General features: G+C 46.3%; 1 protein-coding gene across 1 annotated transcript; it reads right to left on the minus strand.

Annotated features, from left to right (window-relative positions):
- Positions 1 to 5,036: 5,036 nt before the first annotated feature.
- Positions 5,037 to 9,530, minus strand: LOC123055513 (uncharacterized). The gene is made up of 5 exons (XM_044479511.1): positions 8,903 to 9,530; positions 8,653 to 8,766; positions 8,057 to 8,550; positions 5,662 to 8,022; positions 5,037 to 5,553 (listed from the first exon to the last, which is right to left on the minus strand). Exons 2-5 carry the CDS (start codon positions 8,665 to 8,667, stop codon positions 5,550 to 5,552), a joined length of 2,874 nt encoding a protein of 957 aa, XP_044335446.1. The 5' UTR covers positions 8,668 to 8,766; positions 8,903 to 9,530; the 3' UTR covers positions 5,037 to 5,549.
- Positions 9,531 to 15,502: the final 5,972 nt, after the last annotated feature.

Genomic DNA, 15,502 nt, shown 5'->3' on the forward strand with positions numbered 1-15,502 from the left:
TGAGGCCAACATGCGTTTTGTGCGGCGAATCCAGGAGTCTGAGGTCAAGGAGGCTTTAAAAAGGGTGAAGGGAGGTAAGGCGATGGGCCCGGATTGTATCCCCATTAAGGTATGGAAAGGTCTCAGGGACATAGCGATAGTATGGCTAACCAAGCTTTTCAACCTCATTTTTCGGGCAAACAAGATGCCAGGAGAATGGAGACGGAGTATATTAATACCAATCTTCAAGAACAAGGGGGATGTTCAGAGTTGTACTAATTACCGTGGAATTAAGCTGATGAGCCATACAATGAAGCTATGGGAGAGAGTCATTGAGCACCGCTTAAGAAGAATGACAAGCGTGACAAAAAATCAGTTTGGTTTCATGCGTGGGAGGTCGACCATGGAAGCCATTTTCTTGGTACGACAACTTATGAAGAGATATAGGGAGCAAAAGAAGGACTTGCATATGGTGTTCATTGACTTGGAGAAGGCCTATGATAAGATACCGTGGAATTTCATGTGGTGGGCCTTGGAGAAACACAAACTCCAGCAAAGTATATTACCCTCATCAAGGACATGTACGATAATATTGTGACAAGTGTTCGAACAAGTGATGTCGACACTGATGACTTCCCGATTAAAATAGGACTGCATCAGGGGTCAGCTTTGAGCCCTTATCTTTTTGCATTGGTAATGGATGAGGTCACAAGGGATATACAAGGAGATATCCCATGGTGTATGCTCTTTGCGGATGATGTGGTGCTAGTTGACAATAGTTGGACGGGGTAAATAGGAAGTTAGAGTTATGGAGACAAACCTTGAAATCGAAAGGGTTTAGGCTTAGTAGGACTAAAACCGAGTACATGATGTGCGGTTTCATTACTACTAGATGTGAGGAGAAGGAGGTTAGCCTTGATGGCCGGGTGGTACCTCAGAAGAACACCTTTCGGTATTTGGGGTCAATGCTGCGGGAAGATGGGGGTATTGATGAAGATGTGAACCATCGAATCAAAGCCGGATGGATGAAGTGGCGCCAAGCTTCTGGCATTCTCTGTGACAAGAGAGTGCCACAAAAGCTAAAAGGCAAGTTCTACAGGACGGCGGTTCGACCCGTGATGTTGTATGGCGCTAAGTGTTGGCCGACTAAAAGGCGACATGTTCAACAGTTAGGTGTGACGAAGATGCGTATGTTGAGATGGATGTGTGGCCACACGAGGAAGGGTCGTGTCCGGAATGATGATATACGAGATAGAGTTGGGGTAGCACCAATTGAAGAGAAGCTTGTCCAACATCGTCTGAGATGGTTTGGGCATATTCAGCGCAGGCCTTCAGGAGTTCCAGTGCATAGCGGGCGGCTAAAGCGTGCGGAGAATGTCAAGAGAGGGCGGGGTAGACCGAATTTGACATGGGAGGAGTCCGTTAAGAGAGACCTGAAGGATTGGAGTATCACCAAAGAGCTAGGTATGGACAGGGGTGCGTGGAAGCTTGCTATCCATGTGCGAGAGCCATGAGCTGGTTGCGAGATCTTATGGGTTACACTTCTAGCCTACCCAACTTATTTGGGACTAAAGGCTTTGTTGTTGTTGTTGTTGTTGTTGTTTGTACAGCAGCTGAAGGACGCAGCTGAGCTCCCTAGCTAAAGAAACCAAGTCACAAATCTGCAACATTAACAGCTGAAGATTGAGGTGTGTGTGATGGATTACCTCCGGTTCAGGCATGGTGAATCAAATCAATCCTTCAAATGCCAGCAGCCACGGTTGGAATCTAACCCATGGGTCAATCTGCAGCAATCTACGTACGGATCTAATTTCCTTCCTTTCCTGACATGTATAAGATTGGTACAAGCATTTGGACAAGTTACAACCTGATGCCTTGTTAAAAGTAGACTTGCCTAAATTTGTAGAAGCAATTAATAAATCTGCAGATATGTATACCGAACGATTGGTATAGTTACCTTGATTAACTGCTGCACTGGGAGGGACAAGCCTAGATACACCACACGAGCTTGGGTGAGAAACGGCCGGCCATGCGTATGCATACCCAGTAGCGACATTCCTTTTGTTCGCTTTGCTTTTTCAGTCTAAATAAAAGCTGCAAATTCTTTGCTTTCTACACACCACATCCATCATCAGATTCTTTGCTTGCTGGGTTTAAAGATGCACGGGGATATAAAGGTAAAGATAAATCTGGTTGTTATCTGCCATTCTGTTAGTGGACCAACTTTTGTATGCCACTAATATTACCTTGAGGAACACACAGTGTGTCTTGGGCACCGACACTGCCTCTAAGCCATAGTTCTAATAATTTTTATTTTCATATACTTGTAAAGCAAATGAGGTAAAAAAATATAATTAAAGCAGTTCGAGCCGGTCCAGTGATGCGGACCGACATGTCAGCTGCCATGCGGAGGCTGCCTCATTCCTTTGCCACGCCAATGCAACCTCAGCAAGTCAAAGCCAAATGTTTGTTGACCTGGAGTTCTTTCAAGCGTCATACTGAATGTCGGTCAGTCAGTTAACATTTTCCCTTACCAATGAGTTTAGACAGCTACTAGTAGCTTGCAAATGGAATGGAAGGACGTCACAAAAACTTGACCAAGTAAGAGCTTGGAAGCAGCTGAACTTCCATTTACAGTCCCTTACTCTGAGAAGCATAGGCCGCTCGTTTGGAGTGAATACATCTTCTTTAAATCACTCTGTCTCTGTGAAGGAGGAATCAAACACTTGTTAATTCTTAGCAAAAGAGCGAAGCAGAGGAACCAACTTTGCAGTCCCGCCATGTCCCCCCTTTCGCTCAGCAACCGCAGACTCCGCCGCCCAAGGCCCCGGGGGATGCCGGTGCATTTTGGAGCTCGCGGAGTAGGCCAAGGATAGACGGCTGGATGGTAGGCTTGAGTTTTGCGTCGCCCCGCCCTGAGTCGGCGACCCGCCTATCCCGTCGGGGTTGAGGTGGTCGCCGGAGACGGCGCGCTGAATTCACGGTCGGCCATGTGTGCGACAAAGATTGGGGAATTGCAAAATTACCAAAGCGGTACCTAGTTTTTTCGTTTTTATTTTACTAGCTAATTGTGCACCCTTTAAAATCCAAAAAATAGAAAACAAATTCAGAAATATATTGATGGAATGAATTATTATTATTTTTTGCAAAAAGGATCAGATCTATTACAGAGATCGAATTGACTCATTTGCACTTTCTCAAGCTGCGGTTAGTTTCCGACAAATTAAGTAATATTCCTTTGTCGGAGTAATTAATGCAAATGGGGCCAGCCTGATCTTGTCGATGACGCTAAGGTCCAGCATCCTGGAGCCGCAGCTCCCCGTTGAGTCCTTAAATCGATCTGAAGAACCTGACACCAAATATCGCCATTGCGCGCGCACGGCGAGAAACCTTAACCTCACCGCTCCAAGGAGCTGGAAGGAATCTACGTCGGGAGCTCCGTCTAATCCGTCCCAACGGACCAACTTGAGGAGGATCGGAGCCCGGAAGAGTGACTTGAAGAAGGAGCGCCGCCATCCGTCCAAATGCCGCCCATGCGAGGATTAAAACCCTACCTATCTACTAGCGGGAGAGACACCACTGGGTGAGCTCTCTCAAAACAAGCGAGGTCGCCCATGGGGTGAAGGTTGGTTCACCAAATGGGTCAAACGGCGGGTGATGAGAAACTAAACAGTTACGACCAAATATCGTATACCCGTGCGGCCGTGCCTCTGAATAATTTTGTTTGGAGAATTTCTACAGACTGAACAGCAAATACGTATAGCCTTGCCTCTGAATATTACAGTATTCAGTCAATCACACACACACAGCACTGCATGAGCAGGCAGGGTGATCATGCGGCACAAGCTCAGTGCCCTCTCTTATTTATTTCTCTCTTGCTCAATGCCCTTAGCGCCGCTATTTATCTGAACCTGTTGCAGAAATCGTCTGACCTCGCTGAATTTGTCGAAATGTTGCCAAAACACTTGCTGGTGGTTGCTCCTTGAGGTGCTGCAGGCGAGCTACTTGAGCAACTTTTTCTGCCATTTTAATGACATATTGATAACAAAATGATTCTCTTTCTACTTGTCTGACATGTATGTATTGGTTGTTAGCATCTTTAGTCTCGCTAAATTCAGAGTTGCTTAAGCCAAATCTGCTACCGCCAAGTCCCAGAATTAAATTTTTTTTTTTCGAGAAAACGCAAAAGACTTTTGCGTTTCATTATATTGAAAAGAGAGATAGTTTGTAACATCCTCCTAGGAGGCTCCGGTACAGACAAAAGCACTAGAAAACATTAGTGGACGTCCCAGGTCTGTGGAAGGATGACACGCAGGCCTCGAGCACCCGCGGTAGCCCAAAGCGCGGCTTCTTCCTTGCTCATTGCTACCAAGACGCTAGTCGATGGGGTTGCAGCATCGAAGACACAATCATTGCGATGCTTCCAGGTCATCCAAGGGATCAGCAGCGTTGCGGTTGTGAGCCCTTTGTGCATCGGCTTGGGCGTGGCCTGCCGCGCCGTGCGCCACCAGACGGATAGGGAGCCTTCCCCATTAGGCGCGCTGCAAGGTAGGTGCAGCCAAGACAGGGCGTCGTGCCAAACCTGCTTGGTGAAGGGGCATTTCAGAATTAATTCACGGGATCTGTTGCGGAAATCATCTGAACTCACGGAATTCGTCGAAATTTCGCTAAAACAATCGCCGGTGGTTGCTCCTGTAGTTGCTGCACGCTAGCTAGTTGAGCAAAGTTTTCCTGCTATTTCAGTGACAAATTGATAACAAAAGGATTCTGCTTCAGTCCTGCTATTTGCCTGCCATGTATGTACTGGTTCTGGTTGTTAACATCTTCAGTCTTGCTAAATTTGGGGTTGCCTAAGCCACATCTGCTACAGCCAATAGGACCTAGAATTAATCAGTTAACCGCATGTGGCTTATTATCTACTCTAATCCAAGCATAAATATCTAGTTAGTAGAAACGAACGGTATCCAGCAACAACTAGTCAAGAAAAAACTGACCCAAATTAATTTCACAAGCTTATATGTCATCAGTGCAGAACAAAACATAAAGCTGCAGTTTATGTATGACACACACAAATCACCATTTGTATAGAAGTTGAAGTAATTGCTTAGCATTACAATAATCAGTCTGTAGCTGACAAATCACACTCCACAACACACACCAAATGGAGAGCAACAGGATAGCAGCAGCATGAGCAGGCAGGGTGCTCATGCAGCATAGGCTGAATGCCCTCTCTTATTTATATTTCTCTCAAAGCTTTTACCTGCATCATCTATCCAACCAGATGATGCATACTTACTTTGAAGCCTATATGGCTTTCATCAAGAAAATATGAACAAACCACACAAGATCAAGATAAACCAAATCAAATCAGACTGAACTGGAAGACGCACCGCCAAACCAATGGCAATGCATATGCAGATTTCACACAACCACACGGACCAAACAAGCAGCATCAAGTAAGGCAACAACACACATGAACACGCACTCCAGAGAAAGCTTCAGCTAATTAAGCACCGTAGCACCATAGGGCCGACGTGCCTGTAGCGATCATCGACCATGGATGGATTTGATTACCTACAGTAGTGCAGCAGAACAAACCATCAATGGGATGAAAAGTTGTACAGATAGAAACAGCAAGTTTAAGTTCGCTAACACACCAAATTATTGATCAATATATCTCACCTGAGAACGGTGACCCTTGGCAGGTGGGCCTTCTTGTAGTATCGCGAGTGGCTCGGCTCATAGAGCGAAGGGTCGTGCTTCGCCCCCAGCCCTTCCCACTCCAGGTTGTCCCACCAGTCCTTCTCGCAGTCCACCTTGGGCCGGTTGGTGGTGCTGCCGCTGACTGCCGGCAGGCATCGAAGGCCCCAACAGCCCCGGATTCTGACGGTCTCAAGGTTCGGCGCGGACATCCTGCTCCCACAGATGCTCTGTAGGTTGGAGAGCTGGTACAGGTGGATCCTTCTTAGCTTGGGAAATTCTATAGTTTCCTGCTTCTCTTGGCGATTAGGGTCCAAAGGGAAGATTTCCTTCAGATCACCGCAGCACACGATCTCCAGCGTCTCCAGGCTAGGCAGGGTGTCCATATGCTTAGACAAGGGAAGCACATGCTTGAGCCTGGGGCAATAGTCTAGGTGCAGGAATACTAGGTCTTCAAAGGAACTTCCTGTTGGTTGGTATATTGTACTCCAGTTCCAGATGTAGGACGCCATAGGGAGCTGGGATGCCCAGAACGTAGACAAGCACAAAAAGGCGGTCCGACCATCACTTAGTTGGGGAGTAGCAAAGACAGAGCATAACTTGGGGCACCTCTCAACTCGGCACCAGTCAAGATACCTCCAGTCTGAACTTTGTGGGCATGGAATGCAAGTGGTGGAATAGCTATCATGCACATACAGCATCCGTGCATTATCACACATCCAAACAGGGGCTAAACAAACACCGGTATTAATCCTTCGGGCGTTGTGTTGTTGTTGTAAAGATCCTCTTTCCATCTTCTCTTCGTCTTGCATGTGGAAGTACCAGTCTCGAGGAAGTGGAGTAGGAGTAGGTGGGCAAGCCCACATCCAGCTGATCACACCTTCGATAGCACTGACAGCTTGCGGGTCCTCTTGATAGACATCACTTGCATATACGTATTGAGCTTGAGCAATCTGCTGCTGGCTCCTGATGCCTTGAGCAACCTGACAGCCACCAACAGCAGCTCCACTGGCAGGAGATGAATCAATCTCCATGTACACAAAGGCTTGCTCAATATATCGCTGAAAGGGCAGAAGCGACCGCATGAGCCTTGGATCCATGACAGATATGTACCAATTGAAGTCAAAAGATGCAATTCGCCTGGTGCCTAATGGTGAAGCCCCAAATGTAAGGATAGATGATGATCCTGCAGTAGGACTAGCCTCCTTGATCTTCTCTTCCCAATTATTCTGGCTAGGTGGTGCAGATTGGACGGTGTTGATCTGCAACTTCTCCAAAACCCATCTCCTTTTATCTTCTGGTGGCCATAATATTGCACGGAGCTTCTCGCAGTCCAGCAACATGAGACACTTGAGGTTTAGAGATTCCACTTCTCTGAGGTCAAGGGTTTTCACTAACGTGCCCGAGAGGTCCAGCTCCTCCAGGCTCCCCAAATTTCCTCTGAGAAGTATATTCTTCAACTGAGAACAACCCCGGAAGGAGATGCTAGATATCTTGGCATCAGTTGCAGCTTTGTTGATGAAGCTAAATGACTCGAGCCACGGAGGCAGGACGTTGTTGATGTAGCTAGGTATTGTAACACTGTTTGTACTGGACATATTGGGGAACTGTGCTTGATTATTTGTGTCTTCGTTCTCCGTATGTACTGGATCTGCTGTTACTCGAAGTATGACAAGGCTAGGTCTACCGCCACACAAATCACTAATGCTCCCATGCTTGACTCCCTCCACATTAAACTCCCTGAGTTCAACCATCACTGTCTTCATCTTTTCAGATAGCAGCCAGTACCATTCTGTATACCTCAGATCCAGCACCCATAGCTTCTGGAAACATGATATGCTTTCATTAGGGCTTGGATGCTTTTCCTTGCCTATGTTATTTCTGCAGTGGTCCAGATGCAGCAATCTTAGTTGGACACAGTTGAAGAAAGGAGGAGATGCAAAACTGAAGGTGCAATGAGACAGATGTAACACACGCAGCTTGCTGCTTTGTGAATGTTGGAACATGCTAACTGGCAACATTGGTATTGTATTTGTTGGTGATTCATCTGCATACAAGAAGAAGGATGTCACCACAGGAGCCAGCACAGTATCACTCCATCCAGGTTCTTTGTGTGTGATGTAAACCCAGCGACCATCATCAAGATCATTGTTTCTCTTAAGCAAATCTGCCAAATAAATTGTGTCTTTAGGGTTCTTCCTCATCCAATCTAAGGGCATGTTCCTCTGCAGAGAATTGCCAATTTCCCATGCTGATGTATTGCCTTGGCCCTGTATAATCCCATCACAGACCCAATAGTTTGGTCCATGGGCGTCCAAGTCCAGACCTATAGCAGAGGTGATTCTTCTTAGTAACCATCCGTACATGACGCACTGGCTGACTACCGCGCCAGGTCCACAGCACTTTGTTCCTCAAGAATGGTATTACTGGGAGGCCACACTCATAAAAATCAATGTATGTTCTACTCCCGTTGTGAAAAATCACCACAAATCTACTGTAATAAAGCTTTTCGAAGATTTCCCTATTGATATCTTCTATGACCCCTCTAGAGCATTCGTCTATCCCATTGAAATCGTCCTCCTCGTCACACCGATCGAAGCTGGCCATCACACACTGCGGAAGCTTCAGCTCCTCCGCTACTGCCTTTTGCAGAGCCCTCATGCTTTTCCACACCGAGCAATCCACATGGATAACCTTGTCAAACTTTGATTTTGATGACTTCAGGCGTTGGGCAACTACCTTGAGTGCCGCTGATGCTCCAAATCCACGCCACCCATCAAAGTAGATCACATTTCCTTTGCTTGTATCCTCCAGAACACCAATTATCTCTGCTGCTGCCGCATCGATGTTTTTTGCCTGGATCTCAATGTCCTGCAATGTTCAGCAATAATAGCACCAAATGAGGTTTGTCACTTTTAGCTTTATTATTTCTTTAACCCTTAACAGTAGATTGAGGTGTGTGTGATGGATTACCTCCGGTCTAGACATAGTGAATCAAATGAATCCTTCAAATACCAGCAACTACGTTTGGAATATCTAACCCATGGTCAATCTGCAGAAATCTCCGGATCTAATTCTCTTCCTTTCCTGACATGTACAAGACCGACACAAGCATTTGGACAAGTTACAACCTGATGCCTTGTTAAAAGAAGACTTGCCTATAAATTTGCAGAAGCAATTAATAGAACTACATATATGTATACAGAAGGATTGGTATGGTTACCTTGATGAACTGCTGCACTGGAACAAGCCTAGATACACCACACGAGCAGCAAACTAGAGTGTGGGTGAGGAAACTGAAAGTTGCATGCAGAGAGCAGAGTTATGCTTCAGATAGCAAGGTATGGGAAACGGCCATGCAGAAGCATACCCAGTAGCAACATTCCTTGCGTCTGCTTTGCTTTTTCTCTCCCTCTAAATAAAAGTTGCGGATTCTTTGCTTCCTACACACACACACACACACATCCATCATCAGATTCTTTGCTTGCGGGGTTTAAAGATACAAAGGGATATAAAGGTAAAGATAAATCTGGTTGTTGTCTGACATCCCATTAATCTACAAAGTTTTGTATGCAGCTACTATTTTCTTGAGGAACAGACAGCGTCATTATGGGCATTGACATTGCCTCTAAACCAAAATTGTAAACAGTTTATATTTTCATATACTTGTAAAGTTAATGAGGTAAAAAAATAGAATGAAAGCAGTTCGAGCCGGTCGAGTGACGCGAACCCACATGTCAGCTGCCTCATTCCTTTGCCACGTCAATGCAACCTCGCGCAAGTCAAAGCCAAATGTTTGTCGACCTGAAGTTCTTTCAAGTGTCATGCTGAATGTTGGTCAGTCACTTAACATTTCCCCTTACCAGTTACCACTGAGTTTAAACAGCTAAGTACAAAACAACTGAACTTCACCAAGATAACATAAACTTCATAGGAAGCATAGCATAGGCGGTGGAACGAGATCACAAAAACCTGACAAAGTAAGAGCTTGGAAGCAACTGAACTTCAATTACAGTCCCTTACTCTGAGAAGCATAGGCGGCTCCATTGGAATGCCAGCTACAAAACATCGATGAATTGCAAAGGGCAAAGCAATAACACTGTCTCTAGTTTCGGCAAATATATCTTCTTTAAATCACTCTGTGAAGGAAGAATCAAACACTTGTTAATTCTCATCAAAAGAGAGAAGCAGAGGAATCAACTTTGCAGTCTGCCCCTGCCCCAGCTGCAAAACATTTCTCAAACTGAAGAACAGAACAACTTCACCTGCCTGACCAGAGACCATGGTCCACCGCAACTCTCCCGCGGCGCGGCGTGACTCCGCTCAAGGCCGCCTCTAGCGCGTGTCGCGGAGGTCGCCCGCCATGTCTCTCCCTGTCGCTCAGCAGCCGCATACGCCGCCGCCCAAGGCCAGGGGGGATGCCGATGCATTTTGGAGCTCGCGGAGTCGGACAAGGATGGACGACTGGGTGGTCGACTTGAGTTTTGCGTCGGCGACGCGTGCTCGCCGGTCGCCCCGCCAATCCCGCCGGAGTTGAGGTGGTCGCCGGAGACGGCGCGCCGGTCGGGCATGTGTGCGAAAAAGATGGGGGAATTGTAAAATTGCCAAAGGGGTACCCAGTTTTTTCGTTTTTACTAGTACTAGCCAATTATGCACCCTTTTTAATCCAAAACAAAATACTAGCCAATTATGCACCCTGATAAATTCCTGATGGAATGACAAATTTTGATGTGTCTTACACATGCATACAAATTTTCATGATAAATGGAATTCATGGAGGTCTCGACAAAAAAAACAGCATTTTTTCCCGAGTCTTTCATGAACGTCATTTCATTCATGAAAATTTGCGTGCATGGCAAGCACACATTAATGTTTTGTTGCTGAAGTAATTTTGATTTTTTAAGAAAGTATAATCCAGCTACAAAACGGTGATGGCTTACAGCATTAACACTGTCTCTACTTTTAAGAAATACATGATCTTTAAATTCCCCTATCAAGGAATGAAACACATTAATTCACAGCAAAAGAGAGAAGCAGAAACACCGGAGTACCAAATTCATCAACTCCCTCTCTTAGGCTCTTGAAACAAAAACATATCGACTCGGCGAGAGAGTAATGAGACCGAGGCTTCTAATTAAAGGTTCTATCCATGATTTCAAATCGCGAGCAAAATGGCCGCAATCGCCCGCTGGGAAAACTCGGCGCGATTTGCAAGCAGGAGATCGCACCAGTTTAGGCTGAAATATTGTTGCGAACTGCGAAAAATGCTGGTTCTATCACAGTATTCTATCATGGAAACAACTAAAACGAAAACATCAGTTCCACGCCAGGGTACCACCGGTCTGCACTGTGATACATATATCTCATGACACAAGGGGGATTTCATCTTATATCCTGGAGGCAATCCCATGTTCCCAACGATGCGGCAGTCCCTGGCCCCACTGGTACCTCAGCAAAGGGTGCCGAGGAGAGCTCCTTGCTGTGCCAACTGCCAAGTGGAACCACAGCAGCCGAAGCACAACAGCAAGGCGTACAGTGCTGCGAGGTCGACGATGCAGGTGTTGGCAGAGCCTTGGCCTGAGAAGGCATAGGCTGAACCTTGGAGGCGCCCAGTTTAGCGGCGGCGGCGGAGGCAGCTCCCACACTTCAAGCTTCACCGAAGAAGAAGGCATATATTGAAAGACCTCCTATCCTGAGACTCATCTTCTTCAAAGAATTACCAGGGGTTATTAAGGTGAATCAAGATTAAAGGATGCTAGTCAGCGGTCCCTACTTTAAAGATCAATTCCTCCAAAGATGATCCCTAGTAATCACCAGAGGCGCACAGAGAGCAGACGGGACCATTATCTCTGAAGAATTTTGTCTTTAATTAAAGCTAGCTCTGCTCATCTATGATGTTTAGCCTGTCATAGAAAAAGAGAAGCCAGGCAAAAAAGCTTTGAGTTTGGCTTGGCATTTGGTCTTGAACATGGTCGAAGTTGCCGCTTTAGATTTTAGATGCACCCTGGCCCCATATGCAGATCGGCACCACTTATCTGAATGAGTTGCGGAAATCATCTGAATTCGTCGAAATGTGACGAGAACACACGTCGGCGGGTGCCCCTGGAGGGAGTAAATTGCACAAAACCATCGGTTTGAGGGCTAGGTCATCAGGAAACACTAGGTTACAGTTTCTTGACAAAAAGCACCACTTCTCTCGTAAACATTTTGCAAAAATCACTGATCGGCGGATTAGTCTCGTTTAAACATGTTTATGACCGGTGGGCCTCCCTTTTTGCTTACGTGGCATCACTGTTTGGGTTTAAAGCATAAAAGCCCTTAACTTTCTTCCCCTCATGCCCCCCTCCCCTCCCCTCTCGCGGGCAGTCGCCGCTCCCTTCGCGGGGAGCCGCCGTCGTTCCCTCCGCAGGCCACCGCCGCCGTTGCCGCTCCCTACGCAGGCCACCGCCGCTCCCTCCGCAGGCAACAGCCGCCGTCGTTCCCTATGCAGGCAACCGCCACCGTCGTCGCTTGCGGTCCGCGCGGCCACCGACTAGACCTCGCCAAGAAGGAATATCCAGGAGGCCCCCCTCGTCACCCTTGATCTCTCCACGGAAGAACTCAAGCAAAGGATCCCGGAGATGCCCGAATCGAGCTCATCCTCGTCCTCTGCCCCGACGGTCACCGGCGTCGATTCACCATCTGCAGCTCGTCCTCGAGCCCACTAACCATCCCTGCAGCTCCGCCGTGAGCCCTTCTTGATTTCCCCCTTATTTCCGTCGCCCCATTCGTTCGCTAGCTCCGGTTCCCACCATGGCCGAAGCTCACCGCCGCCCTGGCCGACGAGTGCGTCGTTTCCGTGCCCTCCTGCTATGTCTGGGGACATGGTGTAGGGTAACGCAGCAGAAAAAAAATCCGACCTACGCACCAGCCCAGGACCACTATGGAGACTGCATACATGGTTTGATCTTTTTCGTTACCGACTCATAGCGCAGCGGGAAGTAGAGTCGATGACGATCGGCGGTGCAGATCCCCGCAGCTAGGATTTACAACCTCCCAACCGCGAGGATGTATACCCTCATCTGCTCCTCAGACAGCCCTCCGGGAGGCGGTCGAACAGCCCCCCGGACGGTGTCGTGGACAGCCCTTCGGGAGGACCTTCGAAACTCGAACGGTCACTCGGACAGCCCTTCGGGAGGCACTCACGAACTAAGACCGAAACTACGATCTCTCTACAGAGTTGCACACATACGGTGTCATCTATCTGGCAGGGCTTCGCCGTCCAGAACTAGTTCCTGCCGGAACCCAGACAGCCTTTCGGCTCTACGAAACTATTTCGCGGGGAGGGAGAGAGAAGCCAGATCATTGCATGCACTTGTATGTGAGAAGGGATGAGTGTGGAGGGCTGCCCCTCCACCTCTATTTATAGGAAATCCCAAGGGGTAGGGTAGTTTCACACAAAAACCCAAAATGCACATGAATGAAGTCCTTCCACAAGGACCTAGGAGTGAAACCAATGAACAAGAGGGTCCCCAAGGGGGATACCCCATGTGGCCGGCCACACCCCCATGAGGGGCCCAAAAAATGGCTCCTATCCATCCATGTCATCCCCAAGATCTTTTGGAGCAAAGCCCCAAAAGGTGGCTTTCCATAAAGTAACCATAAAGCTGATTTTCACTATTCACGACGACATTTTTCAGCGTCTGATCGAACTGAAAATATTTATGTGGGCTAAGAACATTTTCAGTACCCACTAAAATGATTTTCAACGCGTTCCGAAACAATTCCGGTTTTAGTGATTTTCATCTGCGAAACGCATCTGAAGTGGCTCCGGTAGCTCCGGAACATTTCCGGTTTTTATCTCAGAAAATTCCAAAAAGCTTCCAGAATGATTCTGGCATCCTCCAAGAATTATCAGGCATGTGCCGAAACCAATTTGACTTAATGGTGTATTCCGAAACAAATTTTCGTTATCATCGAAACTTATCCGATGACCTCTCTCTGCGGTACGATTCCGCTGTCCGAAACTTTTTCGGTGATTTTCTCTCAGACTCCATGTCTAGTATTCAGCAGATAGATGACCCTTAAGCGTGTGACCCTATAGGTTCGGTGAAGTATAGACATGGCCTGAGAAGGCATAGGCTGAACCTTGGAGGCGCCCAGTTTAGCGGCGGCAGCGGAGGCAGCTACCACACTTCAAGCTTCACCGAAGAAGAAGGCATATTGAAAGACCTCCTAGCCTCAGACTCATCTTCTTCAAAGAATTACCAGGGGTTATTAAGGTGAATCAAGATTAAAGGATGCTAGTCAGCGGTCCCTACTTTAAAGATCAATTCCTCCAAAGATGATCCCTAGTAATCACCAGAGGCGCACAGAGAGCAGACGGGACCATTATCTCTCAAGAAATTTTGTCTTTAATTAAAGCTAGCTCTGCTCATCTATGATGTTTAGCCTGTCATAGAAAAAGAGAAGCCAGGCAAAAAAGCTTTGAGTTTGGCTTGGCATTTGGTCTTGAACATGGTCGAAGCAGTGGCGAAGCCAATGTATAGGCTGTGTAGTCAAATGACTACACAACTTTGTGGAAAAAGTATCATATATAAGCACAAATCATGCCAAAAATAATACAAAATTCGTAGAAATACATATATCTTGACAACACAAGATTGAGTTGACTACACATGATTAAAATCCTGGCACCGCCACTGGCGCCATCCCTAGTTGTTTCGCTGCTGGCTGCCGCACCTTGTATGCCTCTAATTTTCTATGAAACCTTTTCTGTTTCATAGAAAAGGTTTAAAACTTTAAAGTTTTAAAACTTTGACCAACTTTATAGAAAAAAGTACTAGCATTTATGACACTAAATTAATATTACTAGATCTATTTTGAAATGTACTTCCATAATATATCAATTTGATGTCATATATGTTATTACTCTTTTGTATATAGTTGGTCAAAATTTCAAAACTTTGACTTAAGACAAAAGCTAGAAGTACACTTATTCGCGGACGGAGGGAGTAAGTCACATCTTCTACAGACAATAGGACCTAGAATTAATCAGTTAACCCCCTCTGGCTTATTATCTACTCTAATCCAGGTCTAAATCTAGGTAATAAAGAGCAACTGTTTGCAGCAAGAACCAGTCAAGAAAAAAGTTATCCAAATCACCATGTGTGTATGATCAGCACAAAACAAAACATAAAGCTGCAGTTTGTATATGATGACACACACAAATCACCATTTGTATACAAGTCAAAGGAATTGCTTAGCATTACAATAATCAGTCCGTCACTGAAAAATTACACACCACAACACACAAATGGAGAGCAGGAGCATGAGCAGGCAGGGTGCTCAAGCACCACAGGCTGAATACCCTGACTTATTTATTTCTCTCAAAGCTTGAATCATCTATCCAACCAGATGATGCATACTTACTTTGAGGCTTATATGGCTTTTGTCGAGCAAAGCTGAGCAAACCAAACAACAAGGAAAACCAAACCAAATCAAATCAAACTGAACTGGAAGATGCACCGCCACACCATGGCGAAGTAGATTCTGATTTCACACGGACCAATCAAGCAGCATCAAGTAAGGTAGCAACACACACAGAAACATGCACTTCAGAGAAAGCTTCAGCTGAGCACCGTAGAACCAATAGCCTGTAGAGATCGACCCATGGAAGGAATTGATTACCTACAGTACAACATAACAAATCGTTGATGACAAGATTGATTCCCTAGACATACACGGTATCAGAACTAGACTAGTATAGATGTAGAATGATAAAACTAAGTTGGCCACCCACTAAGCAAGTTATTGATGAAATGACAGAAGAGCCATATATATC

Source organism: Triticum aestivum, chromosome 2D (genome assembly GCF_018294505.1).
Source record: "Triticum aestivum cultivar Chinese Spring chromosome 2D, IWGSC CS RefSeq v2.1, whole genome shotgun sequence".
Taxonomy (NCBI): Eukaryota; Viridiplantae; Streptophyta; class Magnoliopsida; order Poales; family Poaceae; genus Triticum; species Triticum aestivum.

Bases quoted from the DNA above. Each gene is read 5' to 3' on its own strand.
- LOC123055513 (XM_044479511.1), bottom strand. The intron at 8,023-8,056 runs GCCAGTGCGTCA...GTTACTAAGAAG, and splicing joins TGGACCTGGCGCGGTAGTCA to AATCACCTCTGCTATAGGTC.